Below are 27,049 nucleotides of genomic sequence, written 5' to 3' on the forward strand. Positions count from 1 at the left end.
GATATATAGGATGAGGGAGACTAAGCATTCAGGATAGTGCTGAAATCATGAACTTGAGACACTGGAAGGATGCTGTTTCCTTCTGAGGAAATAAGGAAAAGAGAGAGCTTAAAAGAAAACACAGTGGTTTCCATTTTAGATATATTGGGTTTATGATAGCTTTGAAAAAGGTAGTTTGTTGGGGCAGCTAAGTGGCGCAGTGAATAGAGCACCAGCCCTGAAAGCAGAAGGACCTGAGTTCAAATCTGATCTCAGACACTTAACACTTCCTATTTGTGTGACCCTGGGCAACTCACTTATCCCCAATTGCCTCAGCCAAAAAAAAAAGAAAAAAAAAAGGAAATGCAGTTTGTCTAATGATGATGTTCAATTCTGGCTCGGAAGGGAAACTGGGGCTAAATATATTGATCTTTCAGTCATTTTCACAGACATAATCGTTAAATTCCTAATAGCTAGCGAGCTTACCAAGGGCGAGTATAGACAGAAAAGAGAGAAGAGTCCAGAACAGAACCTTGGCAAACACCCCAGTTCAGTGGCATGATGTAGATGATGAACCAGCAAAAAAAGATCCCTTACAACACCAGAAATTCTTTATAATTCTATGATTCTGTAGCTATAAAGTGTTATATGTAAGAGACTTTCACATTATCCGAATATTTATTCAAATTATTTCAAATCAAAACATTGTAACCATACTGAAAGGATCTTATCCTGACTTTTATACTTGTAACCCATAGTTCAAAACCTGAGTCTTGAGGTTCACATGAAAAGGATCTCATCTTAAGACTTCCTCAAAAATCTCTCTTTGATCCATACCCCTACCTAGTGTTTTTTTTTTTCTCCTGGGAATATTTTAATGTTGCTTTTTTGAGTTTCTGTTAATATGGGTAAAATCAGATACAGAACAGCTTTTATTCCAGGCAATAGAAAGTACAAAATATAAAATGCATTCCCAAGAACTAGAGCCTTAACAGTCAGAGTTACCCTATGGTTGACACAGTGCCTGTACATAGTTAATAAATGCTAGTTGATTGATTCTCCAAGAAAGAAAAGAAGAAGGCTAATAGAGGATTCCTTAACTTTGGAGGAGACAGCTCTCTTCCACTCTTTAGGAACCTTTGTGGTTCTCCTCATTACTGGGTACCCAGGATCTACCCTACCAAAATGTTCCCTAGCATTAAGATAGATCTGGACTTCTCTGGGAAAAACAAACAAAAAAGACCCTTACTGCAGATATGATCTCCACCTCACCCTCAACACCAAAGACCTACCTTCCAAACACACAGGCCTGCATTTCACCTCCCTTGCATCTCCCCCCCAACCACACCCTCCCTTTTTCCCCTCCTCCCTCCCACTCCCGCATGAAATATCTTGCCCCTTTCATATATTGTCCTTAAAAAACCGCAAACCTGAGCTTCTGGACCTCCTCTTTCAAACCCTTGGACTTCCCTCTCCTCTCTCCACCCTTCAGCTCCACATAGGCTTCTCAGGAGTCATCAGACCAACGGATGAAGATTGTTTCCTGAGCTAGCAAATCAAGACAAACTTTCCTTATCTGCCCGCTTCCTCTCTGGTCACAGGGGAACATTTTGTTTCCTGGGACATTGAAAAGCTAATTCCCCATCCCCTTCAGTTCTACAAACACAGTCTGGGCCATGGTTATTAACCTTGCAAACAGCTACTTAACTCCCACCGGGAGAAGAGGAGACAGTCTCCATTTAACATTTAATGAATGTCTTGTTTTCAGGCAGAGTCAAAATAAGGGGTCTCCAGGGTTGTCCTGTTTCCATAGATTGCCTCTACAGAGGCTGATCTTTAATGTGACCATCTTCTCAGAGTCCTAACTCTTCCTTTTGATTTGAATCCTCACCCCACCTGACATATTGATAGAGAGATGGAGAAAAGAAATGCAAAAACTGACTTGTCCTAAATCTTTCATTATTCCTCACTTCTGAATAGGATCCCAGGAAAAGAAATGTTATCAGAGCTAAAAGGGTTCTCAGAGTTCATCTAGTCTTAACTCTCACTTTACGGACAAGGGAATTGAGCCCAGAGAAGGAAGGGATTTGCTCTAACCCTTAGCCAGATTCTTCTGACCACTTGTCACAGTTTTGGTCTTTTCTGCATCATCATCTATATCCTATTCCCTAATAGTGAATTCCAAAAAAGGCCTTTTTTTCTATCTAAAAAGAGGTTACTGTGGTACCCTCTTTAGTTCATTTCTCTTGGGATCACATATAACTCAAGACACTAATTCAACAGTATCAAAATGGGCAATGTCTCCAACAAAGGAGGGGACGATCACAGAATCAGAGGTGGAAGGAACCTCAGAATATACCTAGTCCAGCTGGTGACGGAACGAATGCCCTCTAAGATGTGCCTGACAAATGGTCATCCAGATTCCACTAGAAAATTTTCTTTGACTCCACTCCTGAGCTCTTGACCTAAACAGCTTCAGTAGGTATCCTTGGGTATCTCTGACTTATATCTCTAAAGCAGAACTCATTCTTTCTTTCTAAACCCATTTCTCCTTTAATCTCTATTTCCTTTGAGAACATCACTATCCTTCCAGTCTCTCAGATTCATATTCATGGAGTCACCTTCAACTTTTCACTCAACCTCTCCATCTCCAATTGGTTGCCAAGTATTGTTGACCCTATATCTATTCTCATATCCATTCCATGTTCTCCATTCACAGTTACCATCTTAGCTCTCTTCATTTCTTCTTGGACTACTGCTGTACTACACCTCCTGGTTAGTTTCTTTAACTAACTGGGTAAAGTCTCTCCTTCAGTGCTTCTCAGCACCCCCTTCTTCGATTTGTCTTCTTACCCTGAGTCACATAGCCATTATGTGTTACAGACAAGACTTGAACGCAGGTCTCCCTGAATCCAGGCTGACTTTCTCTCAGCTAAGTCTTCCTGCTTCTCTACCTTTCATATAGTAGATAACAATAAATCCTCATTGAATTGAATTGTCAATGATACCACCCTTTACTAATCTTCCATGTTCAAATCTTGGCCTGAAAAATAATGGTGAGAATTGGTATAAGGTTGAGATCACTGAACCTAAAGTAAGAAGAGACCTGGATTCAAATTTTCTCTTTGAAGTTTATTAGTTGTATGACCAACAGTGAGTCATTTAATCTTACTGACTTTCCTTTTCTATAAGAAAATGTAGCAGTTTCCTCCAAGAGTTGGAAGAGCCAAATGAGATTTTTAAAAAACAAACTTTGAAAATCAATTACCAAACCCACTCAAGCCTATGTTTCTAAAATCTCCAAGCCTTTCCCCTCCTCTCTATTAATTATCAGTAATCTCTGCATTGGTACAAATTCCCCTCCTTAAACCCTTATGTCATTGTCATAGCCTGGCAACTGGTCTTCTCAACTCCATCCTTTATCCAGCTTTCAAACATTCTGCCCAAAGCAGAGATCAGGCCTGCATCCCTGCCCTGCTCAACAATGTTCAGTGGCTCTCATTGGCTCAAGGATAAATGACAAATTTCTTGTTTTAACCCTTGGAGCCTTCTACAGTCAGGCTCTACCCTACAATTTGCTTCTATTCCCATTCAAAAATTGCAAGTCAACCAAATAGGACCACTAGCTATTTCCTGATCGTATCCTGCCTGCCTTGGTGTATTGGTGCCCCTGCTACATATTGAAGTCTCTCCCTGCTTTCAAAACTCATTTTCCCCATAGAACTTTCCCTGATCCTTCTAGCTAAAAGGGACGTCTCACTCCACAAATTTTTACCTTATGTATATTATACCATACTTAGTTGTGTATATCCTATCCATATATAGTGTCAGTTCTTTGAGAAGGACTGTGTTGCATTTTCCCTTGTTTTTTCCTTGGATTCCAACACTGGATTCCAATTTATATTAAATTTGTATATTTTATATATTATATTATAATATATTAATTAATTAAATTTATATTAAATAAATAAATGTTTGTTTAATTGAAGTCTTGATGGGCTTAGGGAATTGCCCACAGAAGTACTTCAGGGACAGAAACAGAAATCTCCTTTTTTTCATGGGTTCTGGTTCCCTATCCCGAAAAAGAGAAAACCAGGGGCTAATCTAGCCTGGGCCCCTAAATTCATAATCCTCCCCCAAATCCTGGCTTTCTCTAAGGATGAGTGGAGAAGGGAATGTCTGTGGAGGGATTCTGACTACGGAATAAACTGCTTCATGCTGATTCTCTGCCCATTTTACAGATAAGAAACTACCTACCAAGATAAAAAAGCTGAAACCCATTCTCACAATGAGGATAGTTACTAAGGAGCTATTTTAAAAAGGAATAACCAAGTAGGAATGATTTGAATTCAACTTAATAAGCATTTATTATAAATCTATTATTTGAAGAGCTCTGTGCTTAGTCCTGGGAAAAACACAGTTTAGTAATAAAAGTTTTGCCCCTTCTCTCCTTTACCAATTGGAGGAAAGCTGAATGAGAAGGAGAGGGAAGCAGTTTCTTCAGAGACAGAAAGATGAGAAACTAGAACTTTCTCATTCTTCTCATTGTAGGTTCTCCCTCCCTGCTCCCTTTATCCTCTTTGTATCTTCCACAAATTTGCCCTGGAAGTTAAGGCATCTAGATTCAAGCTCCAGTGCCAATATTGATCAAGCTGTGTGATCTTTGATAGGTCATTATTCCACTCTCTGATCCTCTGTTTCTTCATTTGTAAAATAAAAAAGGTAATACTTAAACTACCTATCTCATTGCATTGTTAGGAGGAAAGCACAATGTTTTAACCTTAACATGTCATAGAAATAAGAATTATATAATAATATGTAACTCATAGAACTTATAGTCTAATAAGGAAATAAGACATAAATATAGATAATGTGTGATAATATGTGGTAAATACATTCAATATTAGAGAATAAAATGTTATTTCAGAGAAGAGGGTTAGAGAAGAAGGGCGAGGAGATAAAATTCAAAGAATACATCATATAGGAGGTAATCATTGATAGGAAGGAAAACAATGCAAGAAGAAAAATGGAAAGGAAAATCATCCATGCTCTAGGAATGCCATAGGTGCTAAGAGAATGCAGGTTATATAAAGGGAAGAAGTACATTCTACAGGAGATTCTAAAGAGTGCTGTAATATGAGATAAGACTGAAATGTTTGGGCAGTGTCATAGTCTGAATACCGGGCCAAGGAGTCTGAGCTTTATGGGTGAAAAGGAGCCACTGAAGAATTTTGAGCAGAAAAAAATGACATAAACACCCAAGAAAGATTGTTCTGAGAATGTTTACAAGGGATAGCTTAGCAGGGTGAAAAGAGTGGATACAAAAAGACCCATTAGGAGGCTACTTCAATTGTCAATTGGTGTAACAAAGAGCAGTAGCATAGGGAGGAGGGAAGCATCAGGACCCAGGTTTCAAACATGGGAAACTGGATTTTCCCACTGACAATAGAAATCAAATCCGAGAAGCAGGCACAGGATTAACATACCTCCTTTCCCCTCTCTGGTCCTCAGTTTCCCCATCTGTACAATGATAGTGCCGAGCATATCATAGGCACATTTGATAAATTCTTGTTAGTGATTAATTCATAGTGTTAGCCCAGATAAGGACCTTTCCAGCTCTGACAATTTATGACTAAGTTACCTGACGCCCATGACCCATGGCTCATGTACTCTACTCTATCCCTCTCCCCATCCCTCCCCCTAGCTGTTTGAGTAAGCCTGCCCCTCTAAAGTCTAGACCCAGACCAGACTGTCTGCCTGTCCTGCCCTCTCTTCACCTTCTCTGTTTCAGCCCAGCAAATAGAGTGGGGAGGGGGAGGGAGAAGAAGCAAAATTAGGGTGGAGCCAGTCCTGGATAAATACTCTCATGGCTAGTCTTGGAGTCTGAGTCTCTGCTGCTAATACCAAAGCCACCAGTCTGAACCCACTCTCCGGTAAGTAAATTTGCTGCCTTCCTCTTCTTGCCTAGGTCCTTGGGATCCTTGATTTTTCTATTCCTTCCTAATGAGGGGAAAACTCAGCCCTTCACCCACAGCTCTTCCCTTTTCTTTCCAAGTTTGGTTTTCCTCTATACTTTTCCCATTTATCCCAATCTTCTTTTCCCTTGCCCCACAGGGCTTCTCCTATTGCCTGTCCCTTCTCCCCTTGATGTAGGAATTCCCTTTTCTCATTCACTTTTCCCCTTTTCCCCTGATCTTTCCTTTCCTTGGGATTCCTCTGTCTCTCCCCTTTCTCCTTGCTCCAAAGCTTTCCTTGTCTCCTCTCATTCCCCCAAAACATCCTCCCTTTCTATCCAGTGCTTCTGATGACAAGTCTTTTCTCTAGATTTTAAAGTTTCAGCCCTTGTCTGCTTTACCAATTGGAAGAAAGCTGAATGAGAGGGAGAGGGAAACAGTTTCTTCAGAGACAGAAAAATGAGAAACCAGTACTTTCTCATTCTCCCAATTGTAGGTTCTCCCTCCCTGATACCTCTTTGTGTCTCCCACAAATTTGCCCTGGAAAAATAGCCAAGCAACTGCTTTTCATCATGACTGCTTACCCTGATGCATCTCTTTGCATGCTCTCTTCTGGGCTGAGCAACAGAACTTTCTTTGGTAATATTTCTGTTCCTCACCCCTGAGCCCCTCTAACAGGGAATGAATAGTTGACTGGTGGAAGGAACTCCTTGCCCTCTTGCTTCCAGAGCAAAAGACACTGGGGTTGAGATCCTCAGCCTTAACATTCTGGGTTTAATTTCACTTTGTGACTTGAGAAGATGCATCATGGGATACAATAGTCAAAAATACTAATGCAATCTTAGGCTGAATTGAGAGTTCTAACATCCAGAAGCCAAACAGGCTTTACTATACCATTGGGAGACCACATCTGGTATGTACTGGGTTCAGTTTGGGGTTCCTCTACCCGTGGAAGCCCATATCTGGTATGTATTGGGCTCAGTTTGGGGACCTACTTTGAAGATCACTGATAAATAAACCAGAGGATATTCAGAAGAGGGTCAGGAGAATAGGAAAGGACTCAAGACATGACATTTAAAACTTCAGGGAGGAGGAAATTTAGGAAGAAACCATAACTTTCTTAATGTATTTGAAGAGCTATTGTGTGAAGGATTGGATTTATTCAGATTGGCCCCTGAAGGCAGAACTATAAACTAAGAAAATTTGGAAATCAAGATGGGCATGGGGTGGGGGAAGCAAATTGACAAATGCAGGATTGATATAAAGAAGAATTTCCTAAGAAATCAGAGATCTTCAAAAGGAGAGTGGAGTGAGTTAGTGGTCTCCTTCCATGGAGGTCAGATAGGCATCTATTAACTTTATCATATGGCAGGCACTGTACTAAGTATTGGGATCCAAAGGAAGCCAAAAAAAAAAAAAAAGTCCCTGACCTCCAAGACCTTACATTCTAAAGGAGCAGATATGTAAATAGTTACATACAGAGAAGATATTGAGACAGTAATTGAAAACATACTTTCAGAGGGGAAGGGATTAGTAGCTGGGGGAGTTGGGAAAGATTCCCTTCAGAAGATGAGATTAGATTGCTGAGAGGGAGTCAACTATAAAAAGAGTAAAAAGATTCTGACTTTGGATACATTAATTTCTTATGTTAGTTTTTCCTTCTTTTTCAATTTTTGTCTTAAAAAAATACTACTTGCTTTATGGGATGATTCTTTGAGCAGAGGAAGAAAGGCCAAAGAATATTTGGGAAAACTGTAGTGATGTAAAAAAAAATAATAAATCAGAAAAAACTTATTTTAAAAAAGAAGACTGGAAAAGTAAAAGGAGCCATGTTATGAAGATCTTTAAAAGCCAAATAGAAGATCCAAGAATTAATAAGGAGCCACTGGAGCTTACTGAGCAAGAGCAGAACATGGTCAAACCTATGCTTTAGGAAAAAAAAATCATTTTGATTACTGCTAGGTAGATGTACTGGAGACTTGAGAAAGAAGACTAACAAATCTAATTCAGTCTCCCTTCATTTACTCCCAGATCCCCAACTGTGCAATGAATCCATTACTCTCTTCTACCTTCCCTTCTAAAAGAAAGATAAGCTCACTCCCTTCACCTCTAGAAGGAATTTTGTAAAATCATATACCTAGATCTGGAAGAGATCTCCTAAGCTGTCCAGTCTGAATCCCCCATTTAAGGAATAAAAGAGAAATTTAATAATAATAACAAATAGCTAACATTTGCCCAGTGTCTATCACATGTCAGGTATTGTGCTAAATGCTTTACATTTATCTCATTTTCCCCCCACAACAATCCTGGGAGATAGGTGCTATTATCATTCTCCTCATTTATAGATGAGGAAACAAAGGCAAACGGGTTAAATGACTTTCCTGGAGCCATACAGTTAGCAAAGTCTGAACTAAGATTTGTACCTATGACTTCCTGACTCCAAGACCAATATTCTATTCACTACTCTGTATTGTTTCTAGTTCTTTAGGCTTTTCCCACCAAGAGGTGGGGGAGGAAGACTGGGACAGTAAGCAGATTTTAAATCGAGGTAGGATAACAAAGTAGGGTCTGAGTTGGCTTTCCTGGGGATGGAAGGCTGACTAGAAGAAAGGTACATGCAGAGAGATTGTATTATTATTAATAGTGCTTCAAAGTAGGCAAATTGCTCTTGCCACAAAAACCTGTGATAGAGAGAATGAAGTGTATTATTTACCCAATTTTACAAATGAGAAAGCAACAACTGCTAGTCATCAACAAGAACTTGATTCCAGGTCCATTCAGCAACAAGTTCTAGTCTGCTGAAGCAAGCCTGGTGACTGTCTTCTGCCCCTCTGTCCCATCCTCCAGGTCATCCGGATAACATCTTTGCCATGTCTTATCTTCGACCCCTCCTGCTCTTAGCACTGCTGGTTCTGGGGACCCAGATTTCTTACGCTCAACATTGGTCCCATGGCTGGTATCCTGGGGGGAAGAGAGCTTTAGATGGAAGCCCAAGCCTAGAGGTAAGTGAAATGCATCCCTCCTTCTTCATTCTTCCTCCTTCATTATCTCTGCTTCCTCTCCCTTGAAGCTGCCACAGGGTCCCTTTTCACTGGTAGAAAGTCTGGGATTAAAGATGATATCCTAAGGCCATCTTGGCTCAAAGCTCACCTATGGAAGCCTGGGCCCCGGAACCACCTTTATCTCCCTGGGGAGGTCAGAACTATGGATGAGGGCAGCCCTTCTCCCACTCCCTCTATCTCTAACGCTTTCATGGGACCTAGGATCCTCTCCCTGTCAATGAGAAAGAAGGAAAAATAGCCTCATTCATCTCTGTTTTCCATTCTCTCTCAGGCCTCAGAAGAAGCGAAGTCGTGGGATGGTGGTGAGAGGTCTCTGCTAAAGATGCTGCTGGTGAGAGCAAGCCCTGAGTCCTCCCAGCCCAATCCTGACCACCATTGCTCTCCCAAGGCCCTTGGAGACAAAGGAAATAGACTTTTACTGCGTCATCCATCCCTTATCTAGCCCCATCCTCCTAACCTTTTTTTCTAAATGAGGAAAGAGAATCTCCCCACTCAGATGAGAGAAAGAAAGCTCAGACAGCCAAAGAGGATTTGGGTTCAGAAGTCTCCAGTGTGACTTCAGCCAACTTCTTTGACTTCTCTGAGTGTTTCCTCATGTAAAAATTAGGAGGTTGGGCTCTCTCACACATATTATCTCATTCGGTCCTCTGCACACTTCGTGAAGCAGGTGCTATTTTTACAATTTAAATTATTTTTGTTACATTGAAAATCTCCATCCCACACTAAAGAAAGCCCCCATTTAATATATATGTATGTGTGTGTGTGTGTGAAACTATACTATGTGTATTTCTGTTTATTAATTCTTTCTCTGGAAGTGGATAACATCTTCCTATATAATTCCTTTATAGTTGATTATGTAATGCTAGAAAAGCTGAGGCAAGATGGAGATTAGAGAGTTTTTAATATTTTATTTGGATTTCTGAGAGGGAGAGATAGTCTGGAGGCAGAGCAGAATCCATTTTGTTTTCAGGGCTAAATTAGACTTTTGTCTCAAAGAATCCAGCCTCGAATGTGAGATTCCAATGGATTTTATATGTGGCTCCAAGATCAGTCAGAGAAAGGGGTGGATTCTGAACACTGGTAAACTCGGGACTATCCAGGGATGGACCATCAATCAGATTCTGACAGGGTTGGGGGTGAGGACCATAAATTTTTGATAACTTAGGAGAACTTAGGAGCCAGGATGTCTGAACTCCCCTTTATCTGGCATTATACATTTACAATTTATGACTATTTTAGAGTGCCAGAGTGGCCAGATCTCCACAGTCCTAATTATCTCAGTCCTAATGAACAAGAAAGGGGGTTGCAACCAGGGGGATTGAGGCAGAACAATTAGGAAAACTGAGGCAGAACAATAAAAGGAAACTGTGGCACAACAATAGACAATTAAAGTATGTATAATACTTCAGAATAACTCAGTTGGTCACATTTATTTTTGGAAAAGTATTGCTGCCACTATATAGAACATTCTATTTAATGGTTGTCCTCATTTCACTCTATTATTTTATGCATAGTCATGTTTTTCTAAAATCATCCTGTTCATCATTTTTCATAACAGAATAATATTCCTTCACAATCATAAACCACAATTTGTTCATCCATTACCCAATTGATGGGCATCCCCACAATTTCCAGTTCTTTGCCACCACAAAAAGAGCTACTATAAATATTTTAGAACATATAAGTTCTTTTCTTTTTTTCTGCAGGTACCATTGTTACTACCATTTTACAGATAAGGAAGCTAATGCTAAAAGTGATTAAATGACTTGCCTGGGGTAGAAGGAATTTGCTCACCTATAATGCCTATACTAATAACAACTCCTAAAAATTATGATTATTGTACATGTGAAAGTACTTTGAAAACAGTAAAGTCCTTTACAAATTGAAAAACTCCTCAAGGAGCAAAATTTGCCATGTTTTTATTATGTGAGTGAACTTCTGAGTAAGGAAACTCCTTCTACCCATTGTATTGTACCTTCTCAGAAGAAGCTTAGGGACAGTGGAAGGTTGGGACATGCTTAGAGTCAAGCAGCTAATAAGTGTCAGAGACAGCATTTGAATCCAGCACCAATGAGGCTAGTTTTCCACCCACACAACACATCAATACCTTGCTTTCATTAATATCATTAGTGTTATTCTCTTTCTTCCCTGCAGGCTGATATTCTGACCCAGCAACAACAGAAGAAGTGACCCAGCCCACCATCCTTCCCCAGGATGTCAGCAGATATCTCACCCTCAGCTACTGGGGGTTCCCAAAATCCTTTCCTTGTTTGTTATCATTATTAATGTCTATACTCTCTTCCTATAAGTCCCTAAGGATAAGGGGGTTTGCCAGGTCAAACTTTGTAGCCCCCGAGTATTGCTCAAAGTAGTTAATTAATAAATGTCTTAATATTCTGTACTGTTTCATTTGATGATCTTGTCATTTCCCATCATTTCAATGATCTCTATAAAAGAGGCCTTCTTTCAGGAAGTAACCCACCACGCTAACTTTCACCAGGCAATCAATCACTGTAGATGGAGTCAGCTTTACTTGCCCAACCCATTCTCCCTTTTCCACTTACCTATTAGTTTTCATGCTGGATATCCTCTGGATGTTTCAAATTCAACATGTCCTGAAGTGAATTCATTATCTTTCTCCCAAAACTCTCCTCTTTCCCTAATTTCCGTATTACTATTGAGGTTACCACTATTGTTCCAGTCTCCCAAGCTCAAAACCTAGATGTCTTCCTCAGCTTCTCACTCTCTTACTCCATCCCTACTCTCACCCCGACCCCAGCCACAGCCTCATATCCAATCAGCCTCTCTTTTCTATCTTTGCAACATTTCTCCTACAAGCCCCCTTCTCTCCTCTGTCACTCCCACTGTGCTAGTTCAGGTTATTACAATAGCATCTTCTTGGTCTCACTCTAGTCTATCTCCCACTAGGCTCCCAAAATGATTTTTCTAAAGCACAGACCAGACCATGGCACCTTCCTATTCACTCCAGTGGCTCTTTATACTTCCAGGATCAAATAGCAAATTCTTTCATTGGCTCTTAAAACACTTCATAAATTGGTGCTTTTTTTTCTCATTGTCTTTCTATGCCTTACATCCTGCAGTGTTCATAATCTGCCATCTAGTGACAGACCTCCTCCCTGTTTCTCCAACAAGACATGCCATCTCCTAACCCTAAATGTGTTCTCTCACTGACTGCTCTACCCATCATTCTCTCCTACTTCATCTGCCTCCTGGCTTTCTTCAAGTCCCAGTTGAAATTCTACATTCTGTAGACTAGGACTTCTGAAATTTTTTCCACTAGTAACCCCTTTTTCCTCTGAGAAATTTTCATGAGGCATATAAAATAGCTATGTAAATCAAACATTTATTGATAATAAATCATAATTTTCCCACAATCCAGTTATATGACCTTTAAGAAAGTGGGCTATAGAAAACCTTTTCCAAACCTACTTAATACAAGTGCCTTCCCTCTGTGATTATTTCTAATCACATCTCATAGTTTGCATTTTGTTCTCCCCATAGACTGAGAACTCCTAGAGAAATGGAACAATTGTTTGCCTTTCTTTGGATCCCCCATGCTTAGCCCAGTACCTGACACATAGCAGGTACTTGATAAATGCTAATTGGCTGGCTGATGAATTAAATTGAATGAGGGGCTCTTCCTCCTCCACCACCTCCACTATTGCTCTCTCCTGGTAAAAAGGCCTTCTTTATCTTCTCAGGAGGTAACCCACCACACTAGCTTTCACCAGGCAATCAATCACTGTAGATGGAGTGACTCAGGAGTGACTCATACAGAGGTAGTCATGGCTCAGCATCCCCCTCAGATGATTTCTGTGGAGCTTTCCCTTGTATTAACATAAAATCTGCTTCTCTGTATCTTCCACCTATTTTTCCCACTTAAATTATGTTATTGTTCCCTCTGTGGCATCTAGTGCTTCCTGGACTCCATGCTTCTGGGTCATAGGCTTATAAATTAGAGCTGGAAGTAGCCAACCCCTTCATTTTGCAGACAAAGAAACTGAGGCCCATAGGCGTTAAATGACTGCCTGAGGCCACAAAGGCAGAACTTGAACCCAAGTCTCCCTATTCCAGAGCCAGTGCTCTTTCCACTGTTCCACACTGCCTAAGTAGATTCACCAACCCGCTGATCCACTGGGAGCAATTGCTGCTGGAGCCAGGTTGAGGATCACTATGTGGTGAAGAGCTGGGATTCCTACCCAATTCCCAGGGCAGTTGTTTGGGAGACTTGTTTCATCAAGCTAAAAGGGATGATACACACAGTATATACATGAATGAATGAATCCTCGATGCTTTTAGCACTCTCCATGGTCCTTAAGGATTCCCAGGCAGCAGCTGTTTGCTGAATATAAAAAAGCACTTGGCTGAATAGAGAAAAACAGCCTTGACAGAACCTGAGATTTGGAAGGGACCTCAACAAACATTCAGTCCAACCCTAATCCTCAAAGACTGTCTCTCTCAACAATATTCCACAAAATCCCTTGATGCAAAGGGAATGCAAACAACTCTAGGAACATCTTTATTCAAAGAATCTTTAGACTGTTAGTTTCAAGGGAAGCTTACAACAGGGAACTGTATGCCTTGACATATGTATTCTGAATTGTAATGGAGAATTTCTTGTGGAGAGAGTGTGCCTGTTGTGGTGGGGTCCTCCAGATTCTATTGTTTGTGGCTGGAATTTCATTGCTTGTACCAAGTTCTTGAAAACTCCTAAATCTTTTCAGTGAGATCTGTGAACACTGAAGAGATGGGCCTGACAGTCTAAAAGGGAAAAATCAAAAAACTAAGCATGTCTAGACGTGTGTCCAGCTGCATAAGTCCAGCATAAGTATATAGATGGATATAGATATAGAGCTTGCACAGGCAATAAAGTGGGCCCAGTATAGGAGAAAAAAAACTAGTTAGGTTGTATTTGAGAAACTGGGCAGTGCTTCCAGTGACTCTGAGGTGTGCCCTGTCACAAAGCTTTTTTCAAACTCTATAATTCTTCTAATAATATATATAGCTTCAAATAAGAAATAACACAATCCTTAGAAAATAAAAAATTGCCCATGACTCAAAATGCACTGGAGAGCTGTGTGGTGGCCATAAACAGAATGGGACATGTTGCCAACAATGACTGTGAAATTAAAAAAAAAACAAAACAAAACAAAAAAAAACAATGACTGTGTACAAAATACTGTGTAAGAAATGTGTGATCAAAGTGTGCAGCTAAAGCAAGGGGAAAAAAAAACAAAACCTAAAAAATCAAGACCTAAAACAGGGATTCGTAAGCTTTTTTCCCTCCACAGGCCCTTTTTGGCAGCGTGATGACATCTATGGCCCCATTTCTCAGAATGTTTTTAAATGCATAAAGCAGAATACATATAATTATAACAGAAATCCTTTGCCTCCTGGTCTTTTCTTGTCTGTTGATTTATTAATTCTCTAATATTCCACTGGAAGGTTACTCCTTAAGGTTTTTTGGCGGTTGTTTTTTTGGACATCCCCTCTTAAATGAGCGCAGAGCTGGTGATGAGATTTAAGGCTTTAATTGCTTAAAAATGCACGAAGTCATTTGATTAGCTACAACAGCAGCCCCACACGGTAAGCTTAGCATAGTACCTGATAATAATAAGTGTTTACTCTGATTGACTGAAACATAGGGCATCATAACTCTAAATCAGGGAAGGGGTTTTAGAGAAACAATCCAAATCCTTCCCTGTATGGATAAGGAAACTGGGCTAGGAAGATTAAGCTTTTTTACTAGTAAGTAGAAGAGCTGTAATTCGAACCCAGGACTCGAAACTGGAAACACCAGGGCTGTCCTACGGCACCAGTTGTGTCCCACGAACTATTACTGCCTCTCGCCTTCTCTCTGTAGTTGCTGTCAATCAGTTTGACTGACTAAGCATTTACTATGTGTCAGGCACTGTGCTGAGAGATTGGGGGAGGGGAAAACAAAAAATGGGGGAGGGGAACCCAAACCCCCGTTCCTCCAGGAGTTCACATCCTAATGGGAAAGACAACATGATGTGGGCACGAGGTAGAAAGGGTATCCCAAAAGTCTTCCGCAGTTTTAAGCTATTACAGCCTTAAGTCGCAATTTTTAAGTCCAGTTGGGAAGTATCTCAGAGGAAAGGCCTGAGTGTTGGGGAAAGACTTCCTGCAGCGAAAGGAAGCCAGGAGGCAGAGATGCGCGTGGAGTGCGTCCCAGGCGTGGGAGACGGTCAGTGAAAATGCCCGGAACCGGGAGGCGGGGCAACTGCAAGGGCGCGGGTGTCCCGGATCGCAGGCCACGCGGCGGGGTGTGAAGGGTGACAAAACCTGCATAGAGGACTTTATACGGGATCCTAGAAGGGATAGGGAGCCGCAGAGTCAACGAGTCCGGGGGTTAACAGGAAGCCTCCAGCCTGGGAACAGCCACGGTGTCTCCTCCACCGACGTGACCCGCAGACCGCTGTCACCTCGCCCGAAGTTAAAAGGGGCAAGCTAGGGCGGGACGCGTAGTATAAGGCGACAGGCGAGAGGAGGTGGAGCCTTTAGACGGACAGGGCAATGATTGGCGAAGGGCAGAGGAAAGTGATGTGGGAGGTCGCAGAGGCACACCGAAGGTGACGATTGGTGAATGGAGACAGGATCCGGATTGGCGGAAGATGAGAAGCTGGCCCGTACGGAAAGCGATGATTGGTTGGCAGGATAAGTCTCGAGCATGCGCAGGGACAAGAGACAGCGACAGACTCGCTGTCCCAGAATGTCTCGCGGTTAGGGCCATGCTCGGTGCTGTGGGCCGCTTGGGCCGCTCGGTCAGGCCTCCGGCCCCGGCTCCTTCTTTACCACTATTGCTACCGCCCGCACGAGGCCGTAAGAGCCGCCATGACCCGCCCGCCAAGTCCAAGATCGGGCGCTTGCGAACTCCGACCCCCGTAGATCCCGTCGAGATGTATATATTAACGGAGCGGTACAAGAGTTACAGGCAGATTGTACGGGCACTCAGGTATGGAGGAGGGGCCGCGCATGAACTTGGGAGGAAAGGCGCCTGCGTTGGGGGCGGGGCCACGTGTGAGTCGGAGAGGGGAGGAGCCGGCAGCTGGGAGAAGGCGGGGCCTCAGCTTCCCGTTCCAACCTTAGGGAAGGGGAGGGGCTTAGACTTGGGAGATGGGTTTTGAGGGTAAGTCAGTTCCCCAAACTTTTCCTTTTTCCTAGAAAGCTATTTTGCCCAGTACATGAGATACAAAGATAGGAGCTTTTAATAACAGTAATTCATAATTATAAGTCCAACGTGCACATATCCCTTTTAAAGTTTGCATTAACTCTTATTATGCTCGTCACAGTCCTTTGCCCCCATTTTACAGATGAAGAAACTGGCTGCTAAGAGTGCATAACTGCATAACTTTCCCTATGAGGGTGGGAATTCCTTGAGAGCAAAGACGAATTTGATTTTTCTGGGTATCTCCAGCATTTAAGCCTAGGGTTTGGCACGTAATAAGCATTTAATAAGTTATTTTTTTATCCACTTATCTACTTAAGTGACTCGCTCAGAGTCACATAGCTGATGCTCGTCTGAGATAACATGAGAATATAGGTCTTCCTGACCTCCATATAGCGCGCTGCTACAGGGAGAGGGGGGGAAAGAAGGCTTTGTGGGAAAGTAGAGAATGGAAAATCCAGAGGGACAACGATGAAGACTGAATGTAGATCAAAGATTTTCACCTATTTGTTGTTACGGTTGTGTTTGCTTTTTTTTTTCTTTTCATCTGAGATATATGTATGTGTATGTATATATATATTTGCTCAGCATGAGGAATATGGAAATATGTTTATAAGAATTGCACATGGTTAACCTGTATCAAGACAGACTTGCTGTCTTGGGGAGGAGGAGGAGAGAGAAAAATATGTAACGCAAGGTTTTGTGAAGATGAATATTGAAAACTATCTTTGCATGTGTTTAGAAAAATAAAATACCAACAAAATGTTATTTTTTTTAAAGAATTTTAGCAAAACTAAGATAAATCGTCCAAAAAAAAAGTCCTAGAGCAGTTTAAATTATTCTTCCTCTTTGTTCATCAGTCAGGATGAAAACAGAAAGAGAGTGTGTGTGTGTGTGTGTGTGTGTGTGTGTGTGTGTGTGTGTGTGTGTGTGTAAGGGAGGGAGGTTAGAGTCAGTTCTTTTCCCTATTAACTTTATACTATCATATTTTCTTTGAAATGAGATCTCAAAGGAATAAATTTTCAAGCATCTGAAAAGTGGGAGGGAAAAAAATGGAATAGAGATGGAAGAGACCATTCTAGGCATGGGGAGAATGGTGAAATAAAAATGCAGTAGGACAAAGATAATGGCAATATGTGGTTTGCAGGGATTATTCTTTATGGTTTAGTGGCCCTATTTCAATTCGGGTTTGATATCATTGCTCTGGAGGACCAGGGAGGAAAGGGACGGTTCCCAGATGTGGCTTTTGATACCAGATTTATGAATCCCAGGCTTGAATTCATGGAGGAGATTTGGAGAAAAACATATGATGAGAAATATGGGGGACTAAAAGCTATACGAGAGGCTGAGGAACACAAGCAACTCATGGCCTGGAACCAAGCAGAGAATGCTCGGCTGCAGGCATTGAGGTGAGGAGCTGCTTCTGCCCATTCTGTAGGTCCCAGGGTCTCCCTTAGCACAAGGGTGGGAGGGAAGTCTCTCCTTAGAGACAAGGGGACTCCTGGCCTGGCGGTGTCTTGACATGTCAGCAAACAGGAGCCCCTGTTAGGGAAACCTCATGCTTTTATGAACCCCTTCACTATAGGATCTCCAGATTTCAGCGGCAAAAGCAGGAACAGGAACAGCTTCGGGCACAGGAGGAGATGCAGAAGGCCCAAGAAATGGAAGCTTTTGTCCGTGAGAAGGAGAAAGAGGTTCTGCAGTTGCAGGTGGGCCAGAGTTTGATATGGGGGCCCTGTCCAGGCCTGTGGGTTAATGCTGGCAGCTTCTTGGAGGAATCTTCTGCCAGCCAGAGGGCTTGGAGCCAGCCGTGGCTCAGGAGGTGTCACTCCTCTGCCCATTTCAGGGGGTTCAGGCCTTATCGCCTTCCTCCCTTGGAGAGCCCTTAGATGTCTGTGAGAAGGACCCAGGTGGGTCAGCCCAAAGGTCTGACTCTGGTGTTATGTCTGGGGCCATTTAGCTGAAGGAGGGAAGGCAAGGCTGCCCTCCACAGGTTAGCAGGGAGAAGAAGCTTGGCCTGAGACAACAGGAACAGCGAGAAGGACTGAACATTGTTGGATATTCAGAAGAGATATTCTAGGAGAGCTGCCCTGGTGGAACTCACTGCTCTGCTAGCTAGTGAGAGCCCCATTGCTAGAGGTATCCAGCCGAAGGCTGGTGGGACCCCAGCAAGGGAAGCTGTGCCCAGGAATCCTGCCCAGGGGAAAGGCTGGCAGAGTACCTCCCTTCTGCCTCAGTTCTCCTCTGTGATTCTGCCATTTTTGTCCCCAACAGGAAGATGCGAAAACATTCATTACTCAGGATAACTTAGAGGAGAAGATTGAAGCCGCCCTCAACAATCCTCAGAACTACAATTGGGCCCTTACCAAGGAGGGCCATGTGGTTCGACCCCCTCGAGGGACTTAGGGGTGCCAGGTGTGGCAGCTGCCAGAGCTGAAGGGAGGCAGCTGGAGCTCCGGGAGCTCCTGTCTTTCTCTTCCACACCCTCTTCCCCACAATCCAGCCTTTATCTGGCCTCCTTATTGAGAAATAAGAACTAAGCAGTTTACAGAATAAAGGGATGATGCCTCTTTTGTAAGCCTCCTGTGCTTTTTCAGGTTTTCTGGGCCAAGGGCAGGTGCTTCTTCCCCAGCTATTTTCCCCCTCCTCCTTCTCCCCCCACCCCCCTCACCCCCCAGCCCTTTCTGCTGGCCCTCACTCTCCTTAGACAAATCTTTGTCCTCAGGGCCAGGATTGACCATCAGATCTGACCTCCTCCTTACACAGAGAGCACGCTTTGGTACAAAAGGACAAGAGACTTATCAAAATGAGTGCCAGAGGTGGGCAGAAAGCTCTCCTTCTCCCAGTCTTCGGGCTGGAGCCACAAACAGCCTCCGCCCTTCGGAGATGGCCCAAATTCCCAGCTCCTAAACCCATGAAGCCTCTGTTGCTTCTGTTGTTGGGTCCAGGGAAGGCTTCCACATGTTTGGGTTCAGGGTGGGGAAGGGGCTTTGGCTGCCAATCTTGGCCTGGAAGGGGCAGGTGCACAAGGAGCAGAGCCTGGCTTGTGCTTGTCTGCTCTCAGGAGAATTCCACCAGTGCCACTGGTCCCCATAATCAGTCACTCAGCATGAGCCCATGGTGATGACCAAGGACAACACAAAGTAGAAATCTTTGGGAAATTAGAGCAGGAAACACAACCTGGAGAACCCCGATCTGTTTGGGGGGTTAAGGGGAGAGAAGATAAGTGACTGTGGTCTCCAGCCCCTTCTCCCACTTCATTGTGTGGGAAATAGCTTTAGAAAAGGGAAGTGATTTCTCCAGATGGCATTATAGGGGCACAATGGATAGAGAGTGCCCTGGCATTCTCAGGGGAACCTGAGTTCAAATCCAGCCTCAGAAACTTAATATATGGAGCTGCGTGATCCTGAGCAAGTCACTGAACCCAGTTGGCTCACAGTAAAAGAAAAAGATGGGATGAGAGCAGGGATTTTCTGGCTTGAGAGAACTCTCAAAGCTCCTCCTGATACAGAGCCCATAAAGTAGCCTCCTACCTCCCAACCTCTGGAAGTCCCTTCCTCTTCCTTTCCCTTGCCCTCTAATCCATACACTTTGTAAAAAGTAAACAGCCAAGACTAACATCACAGAGAATCAGCTTTATTGACGGGAAGGGGGTAGGAAATGAGCTGTTCCCTCTGCCTGGATCTGGCCAGACTTAGGAGAATATGGGGTCCTGGTCACAGACAGGGTCTAGCCCACAGCCATCTGCAAAAGAAAAAAGGACGTTATTTCAGTCAGGTGGGAGCCTGCTCAAGTCTCTAACCATGAAGAGGAAAGGGAAAGAGGGAAAGGGGCTTCGGGGGAGGGGGACTGTCCCAGCCCATAGCCCTGGAGGTTGTGTCATCTTGCACAGGTGTCTGCGGACCCAGGAGTGCCGGTCCCTCACCGCTGCTGCAGCAGATCCCGGCGGCCGCACAGAATCCTCCGCTTCCGCAGGGTTTCTGGCCAGACTGGCACGGGGAGGGCAGGTAGCGCTCTTCCTGGCACCTCAGGCTCTCGGCGGTGCCCATGTAACAGCCTAGCTCTTCCCCGCAGCAGATGCTGGGGCCGAAGCAGCGCCCTTTGCTTCCGGGGCCGCAGGGGAGGCACTGCAAGAGCGGGAGACCCGGCTGAGCGTCCGGGGCAGGACCCTGGACAGCATCTCCGAGCCCGATTCCCCCGGGAGGGGGAGCACTTAAGGCCCAGGGTGGGGCGGACTCTCCTCCTGCAGGGAGCCTGCATTGCAGCGCAGGGCAGCAGCCAGGGCCAAGGCCAAGGCCGGAGCTCCCCCCTGCCCGGCTCCTCCTTATTGTCAGGAGGACGGAGCCTGGAGAGGGCGAGTCCGAAGTTGGGGGGAGGGAGGGGATAGGAGTCAGCACAAAGGGAGCCAAGCATGGGGCATCCGGGCCAGCTGCGGGGCCCGCCAGCCCTGGGAGCTCGCTTTAGAGGGGGCCTCCTGTGGCCGTCGCGCCCCGCACCCAAAGGCCCGCCCACGTGGAGAGGAGACAGGCGGCCTGTGGGCTCCCACCCGCGCCGAGTCTCACCTCGCGCACGTCCATGTCCGGCGCCGAGCGCTTCCCGCCGATGGGGCAGTTCTGGATGTAGCAGGCGGAGGCCAGAGCCAAGAGAGCTAGGAGATAGCAGCAGGCGAGGCCCGGACGGGCGCGGGCCGCGAGGCCCTGTCGGGAGCCGGGGCTGCCCATGGGGAAGCGGGCCGGAGGCGGACCTGGGCTGGCGCGCAAGCGGGAGCGGGTAGGCTGAGCGCTGGGTCCCAGAGGCTGATCTCCCTGAGGGCTCTGCGCACCGGGGCCGGAGCCAGGCCTATTTATGCCCCGGAGTCCGGGACCTAAGGTGGCAGGCGCTTGGAGGCTCACGCCCGGTCAGCGGGGCGTGAGTGCCCCCGGTGCCCCCGCACTTAGCCTGCTCGGGCTGGGGCACGGGGTCAGCCTGTCAGCTCAGGGCCAAGCTCGGGGCCAGAACTGGGGCGCTGCCCTCATTAGGCTGGAGCTGTACCGGGCGCCCCCAATGAACTCCCAATTAACCCTGGGCTCTGCAGGCCAGCAGTCCTTGGCATTTACTCCGCTCCTCCCCCCTCCACCCAAGACTCGCTCCTCTTGGTCTGTTTCCAGGTGGAGAAGAGCTGGTCCCAGGCTTCCCCATTCAGAGCAAGAAACGGCCTGCTCCATCTCCTGGGAAAGCAGAAGCCAAGGCCCAGAGAGGGAAGAGGCTCCCACAAAGTGGGCTCCAGAACCCCAGTCCTTAGTGCCCTCCCCTTTATCAGAGGCTGCCTTCCCCAGGAAGAGGCTTCCCAGGGATTGGGAAATCAAGGTACAGGAGAACTGTGGGCTTCCACCAGCACAGAGGGCAGAATCAGGAACAAGGGGTGGAAGGTGCAGATGACAATTTCAGAGTAATAAAAGGAAGACCTTAATTCAAGCAGTAACACAGTGAAGGACCACAGCATTGGATCAGGGCAAGCTCGGTGGCAAAGTGACCCTGAAGTCCTGAGGACCTGAGTTCAAATCTACTGCGTAACCCTGAGCAATCACTTAACTTCAAGTGTGTTAATGTGTTTGTGTATGTGCGTGTGTGACAGAGAAGGGGGAGAGAAACACACAGAGAGAAAGAGAGAGAACATTGGACCAGGAGTAGGGAGATCTCCTGTCCAATCCCAGCCCTGTTAGATACTAACAGTGGCTAGTAAGTCACTCAGTGCCCATAAGCAAGCCCTTTCTACCTTTCTCTCACTCCTTCAATCTATTCTCCAACTAGCTATCAAAGTCATCTTCCTAAAGTAAAGATCTGACCTTACCGCCACTATCCTTGCACTAAACTGAATTCAATAAATTTAAGTGACTCCCTTATATCTCCATGATAATATAAAATTCTCTGTTTAGATTTTAAGCCCTTCATAAAATACCCATTTTCTATTTTTCCAGTCTTCTTAGACTTCATTTTCTCTAATAAGAGCCTCGTTTCTCAGGTATATAGGAAACTAAGCCAAATCTATTAAAAACATGAGCCATTCTACTTTAATAAATGGTCAAAGAACATAAACAGGAAATATACAGATATATATAAAATCACATGAAAATATTCTCTAAGTTATTATTAATTAGGGAAATAAAAATAATAACTTTGAGGTATCATCTTTCACCTAACAGATTGGTTAACATGACAGAAAAGAAAAATGATAAATGTTGGAAGGAATATGAAAAAATAGGGACACTAATGCACTATTGGTTCAATAATCAGGAGCTTCAGTGATTCAGCATTTAGAAGAACAATTATTCTTTGACCCAACAATACCACTACTAGGTCTGGATCCCAAAGAAACCAAAGGAAAAGTATCTATATGTACAAAAATATTTATAGTAACTTTTTTAATGACAAAGAATTGGAAATTGAGGTGATGCTTATCAAGTGGGGAATGATTGAACAAATTGTGGAATATGATTGTGATGGAATGCCATTGTGCCATAAAAAATAATGAATAGGAGGATTTCAGAAAAGCCTGGAAATTCTTACATGAACTGATGAAAAATGAAGTAAATAGAATCAGAAGAACATTGTGCACAATAACAAGAATATCGTACAATGATCAACTGCAAAAGACTTGGCTACTCTCATCAACACAAGAATCCAAGACAATTCCAATATGCATGATGAAAAATATGATCTTCAGAGAAAAAATTGATGAACTCTGGGTACTGACTGAAGCATTTTTAAATTTTGTTTATTTTTGTTTAGTGTGCATTTTCGTTTTCAACATAACCAATAAGAAAATATCTTTTGCATGACTATATTGCTTGCCAACTCAAAGCATAGAGAAGGTATAAGAGAACTTGGAACTCCACAGTCTTTTTTTTTTTTAATTTTATTTTATTTAATAATAACTTTGTATTGACAGAATCCATGCCAGGATAATTTTTACACGACATTATCCCTTGCAATCACTTATGTTTCGTTTTTTCCCCTCCCTCCCTCCTCCCCCCCCCAAGATGGCAAGCAGTCCTATATATGTTAAATATGTTGCAGTATATCCCAGATACAATACATATTTGCAGAACCGAACAGTTCTCCCGCTGCACAGGGAGAATTGGATTCAGAAGGTAAAAATAACTCGGGAAGAAAATCAAAAATGCAAATAGTTCACATTCATTTCCCAGTATTCCTTCTTTGGGTGTAGCTGTTTCTGTCCATCATTTCTCCAATGAAACTCAGTTAAGTCTCTTTGTCAGAGAAATCCACTTCCATCAGAATACATCCTCATACAATATCGTTGTCGAAGTGTATAATGATCTCCTGGTTCTGCTAATCTCACTTAGCATCAGTCCATGTAGGTCTCTCCAAGCCTCTCTGTATTCATCCTGCTGGTCATTCCTTACAGAGCAATAATATTCCATAACATTCATATACCACAATTTATCCAGCCATTCTCCAATTGATGGGCATCCATTCATTTTCCAGTTTCTAGCCACTACAAACAGGGCTGCTACAAACATTTTGGCACATACAGGTCCCCTTCCCTTTTTTAGTATCTCTTTGGGGTATAAGCCCAATAGAAACACTGCTGGATCAAAGGGTATGCACAGTTTGATAACTTTTTGGGCATAATTCCAGATTGCTCTCCAGAATGGCTGGATTCGTTCACAACTCCACCAATAATGCATCAGTGTCCCCGTTTTCCCGCATCCCCTCCAACATTCATCATTATTTTTTCCTGTCATCTTAGCCAATCTGACAGGTGTGTAGTGATATCTCAGAGTTGTCTTAATTTGCATTTCTCTGATCAAAAGTGATTTGGAACACTCTTTCATGTGAGTGGTAATAGTTTCAATTTCTTCATCTGAAAATTGTCTGTTCATATCCTTTGACCATTTATCAATTGGAGAATGGCTTGATTTTTTATAAATTTGAGTCAGTTCTCTATATATTTTGGAAATGAGGCCTTTATCAGAACCTTTAATTGTAAAGATGTTTTCCCAGTTTGTTACTTCCCTACTAATCTTGTTTGCATTCGTTCTGTTTGTACAAAGGCTTTTTAATTTGATATAATCAAAATTTTCTATTTTGTGATCGGTAATGGTCTCTAGTTCATCTTTGGTCACAAATTTCTTTCTCCTCCACAAGTCTGAGAGATAAACTATCCTATGGAACTCCACAGTCTTAAAAATGACTGTTAAAATATTTTACCTGTAATTGGGAAAAATAATTTCACAAAATAAATAAAATATATCTTAAAAAAAGGAAAACAATACCTGTTTGCTGATAATCAATCTGAACTGGGAGGCACTAAGGAGGAAAGAGGAAGGGGGCAGTTTTTAGAAGCAAACTCAATAACCAAGGCTTCCAGACAGCAGGGCCAGCACTGATGGGGGCAGGTTGAGGCTAAGCCTGCCTGGTCCTCTGTCACAACTATATTCATGCTCCTGCTCCACCTTCATCTCAGTCAGTCCTTTATAAAGTCCTTGGAAGCATCCCTTTCCTTACTTTCTTCTGCTTTCCCTCCCTCAGTGAGATGGGGTGAGGGGGAGAGAAAGACACTAGGAAGGGGAAAAGTAGAACAGAGAGGACAAAGAAAATGATGGGAAAGATTCGCAGTGGATATGGGGAGACAGGAAGCACAATAACAAAGAGGAGAAAGAGATACTGGAGAGGAAAAACTGGAACAAAAGTGAAGGGATGTAGGAGATAGAAGAAGATAGGGAGGGGATAAAGTAGACAGAGGGAAGAAAGAGATGGGACAGAGAAGCAAAGAACATAGGAGATAAAGGGGAAGGGCAAAGGAATCATCCAGGAGTACAGGGACCAAGGATAGCAAAAAATAAAAAGACAAAGAGGACAGAGAAATAGAGAAACTGAGGAGGGGATCAAAGGAACAGCAAATAGAAGGGATGGAGGATGAGAGAAGAACAAGGAAAATGGTACAAGAAGAATTGGTGGTCAAAGAAGGAATAGAGAGACCATGAGCCACAGTGCCAAAAAAAAAAAAGAGAGAGAGAGAGAGGAAATTAGTGAGGAGGACTAAGAGATATGGAGAAGAGCAAGATTAAGGAAGAGAGGCAAAGGGTCAGGAGGTAGTGATAGACTCCCTGAGAACTCTAATTCTTAATTGAGCAGTAAGCTTTACCTTGGAGGAAGGAAGCTGGGAACCACAGATTCATTTTAAACTTAAGAGGCTTCTTTGTTCTCATGGACTTGAGGATTTAAAAGGAAAATAAAGAACATAAAGTTCCAGGACACAAGGAGAGCAGGGTCTTTGATGGTGTCCTTTCCTTTAAAGATACTTAGTCCTTCTGCAAGTGGGAAACCATGGTTAACTGACAACCATTCTTGCCTGTGGAGTTTAAAAACTTCTTTGTGAATCTTCTTCTTTGAGGAAAGAATTCTAATTTCCTTCTGCTCTCTGATTCCGTCTTTGTCTCTGTCTCTCTGTGTTTGTGTGTGTGTGTGTGTGTTTCTCTGTCTCTGTTTCTCTGTATGTGTTTCTCTTTGTATGTCTCTCTCTGTCTCTGTTAGTCTCTGCCTCTCTGACTGTCTCACCAAATTGAGGGAATAAGGAGAATCCACTTGGAAAGATCCTGTGGAAAGCCCCCTCACCCTTCCCATTCCCCACCCTGCTCTTTTCTCCAGTTCTGTTGAAACCTGCAAAGTGCACCTTCCTGGCAGGCCCAGCCTGCTCCATCCCCAGACTGCCCAAGCTCAAGCCTCCAGAGAAGGATCCCTCCTGCCCAAAGCACCTCACTCCTGTATCCTCTTGGGAAGGAGGAACCCCGAGTGCTGACCATGATATGAAAGGGTAGAAAAGAGGGGGAGGGGAGAGGACAGAAAGGAGAGGGTAAATCTGACCTCTGACACTGTTTAATTGTACAAGCAGAAGCAAATCATTTAACTTGCCACAGCTTCCTTATGATGTCCACACACAAGGATTTTGTGAGGACAAAATGGAATAATATATGTGAAGTTCTAAACCTTAAAGGGATGTGTGTGTGGTCAGTATTATCATTACTACTGCTACAGCTGCTATTGCATATATATATATATATATATATATATATATATTTCCCCTGAGGCAATTGGGGTTAAGTGACTTGCCCAGGGTCACACAGCTAGGAAGTGTCAAGTGTCTGAGGGCAGATTTGAACTCGGGTCCTCCTGACTCCAAGGCTGGTGCTCTACCCACTGTTCCATGATACTACCAATATTGCTACTACTGCTGCTGCTGCTATTTTTGCTGCTGCCTCTACCAGGATTGCTATTCCTGCTGCTGCTGCATCATTATTGTTACTACTGATGCTCCTTCTGATGCTGCTGCCACTATTGCTGATACTGTTACTGCTACAATTACTGCTGTTACTTCCAGTGTTGATACTATTACTACTGCTATTGCTACTGTTGTTGCTACTGCTACTGTTACTGTTATTTGTTGTGTCCTGCTTTCTAGAGCCCCAAGTTGGGGTGACAAAACATACCGTTGCTTTCTAGAGTCCCCACTCAAGGGTGATTAAAATATACTTCCTAGTGGATAAGTGATGAGGACTCCCAAGGATGGTGGGAAAATGGAGTCCGTTTATTTCAAGGGCTTTCCCCTTTATATAAGGTAACAAAAACAACACTGCACACTTGGGACCCCATAAACAACTTGCTATTGTACATAGTTTGCCATCTAGTATCACTCTGCTTCTGTCACAACACAGGTTGTCACTGTCCCCTGACTTCTCAGGAAGGCCCACAGTCTTTAGGGGAGCTGAACCAGACATTGTCAGCAGATTCTCTCTGAGCTGAAGGGTCTTATACCTTATCCAGAGTTCCCCCACTGAATG

At 43.6% G+C, this 27,049-nt stretch overlaps 3 protein-coding genes across 3 annotated transcripts in view; 2 read left to right on the top strand and 1 right to left on the bottom strand.

Annotated features, from left to right (window-relative positions):
* The first annotated feature begins 5,582 nt into the window (after positions 1-5,582).
* On the top strand, positions 5,583-11,351 carry LOC127540401 (progonadoliberin-2). Its single transcript, XM_051965076.1, has 4 exons — positions 5,583-5,912; positions 8,781-8,935; positions 9,267-9,326; positions 11,150-11,351. Exons 2-4 carry the CDS (start codon positions 8,804-8,806, stop codon positions 11,183-11,185), a joined length of 228 nt encoding a protein of 75 aa, XP_051821036.1. The 5' UTR covers positions 5,583-5,912; positions 8,781-8,803; the 3' UTR covers positions 11,186-11,351.
* A 4,204-nt stretch (positions 11,352-15,555) lies between these two features.
* MRPS26 (mitochondrial ribosomal protein S26) overlaps positions 15,556-27,049 on the top strand; it is a 47,003-nt gene continuing 35,509 nt past the window's right edge. Inside the window, exons 1-3 of the mRNA XM_051965669.1 lie at positions 15,556-15,992; positions 17,477-17,614; positions 17,791-17,914. Of these exons, the coding sequence (XP_051821629.1) occupies positions 15,652-15,992; positions 17,477-17,614; positions 17,791-17,914 (603 nt within the window). The 5' untranslated portion in view covers positions 15,556-15,651. The remainder of the gene's footprint in view (positions 15,993-17,476; positions 17,615-17,790; positions 17,915-27,049) is intronic.
* Positions 19,826-21,117, bottom strand: LOC127540807 (oxytocin-neurophysin 1-like). Its single transcript, XM_051965673.1, has 3 exons — positions 20,768-21,117; positions 20,131-20,332; positions 19,826-19,949 (listed from the first exon to the last, which is right to left on the bottom strand). Exons 1-3 carry the CDS (start codon positions 20,924-20,926, stop codon positions 19,900-19,902), a joined length of 411 nt encoding a protein of 136 aa, XP_051821633.1. The 5' UTR covers positions 20,927-21,117; the 3' UTR covers positions 19,826-19,899.

Source organism: Antechinus flavipes, chromosome 6, assembly GCF_016432865.1.
Source record: "Antechinus flavipes isolate AdamAnt ecotype Samford, QLD, Australia chromosome 6, AdamAnt_v2, whole genome shotgun sequence".
Taxonomy (NCBI): domain Eukaryota; kingdom Metazoa; phylum Chordata; class Mammalia; order Dasyuromorphia; family Dasyuridae; genus Antechinus; species Antechinus flavipes.

What these genes read in the sequence shown, in the direction of transcription:
- LOC127540401 (XM_051965076.1), top strand. Translation starts at nt 8,804, where the DNA reads ATGTCTTATCTTCGACCCCTCCTGCTCTTAGCACTGCTGGTTCTGGGG. An exon ending in ATGGAAGCCCAAGCCTAGAG is followed by an intron (nt 8,936 to 9,266) that starts GTAAGTGAAATG and finishes ATTCTCTCTCAG; the next exon opens with GCCTCAGAAGAAGCGAAGTC. An exon ending in CTCTGCTAAAGATGCTGCTG is followed by an intron (nt 9,327 to 11,149) that starts GTGAGAGCAAGC and finishes TCTTCCCTGCAG; the next exon opens with GCTGATATTCTGACCCAGCA.
- LOC127540807 (XM_051965673.1), bottom strand. Translation starts at nt 20,926, where the DNA reads ATGGGCAGCCCCGGCTCCCGACAGGGCCTCGCGGCCCGCGCCCGTCCG. An exon ending in CGGACATGGACGTGCGCGAG is followed by an intron (nt 20,333 to 20,767) that starts GTGAGACTCGGC and finishes CCGCTCTTGCAG; the next exon opens with TGCCTCCCCTGCGGCCCCGG. An exon ending in CGGGATCTGCTGCAGCAGCG is followed by an intron (nt 19,950 to 20,130) that starts GTGAGGGACCGG and finishes TTTCTTTTGCAG; the next exon opens with ATGGCTGTGGGCTAGACCCT.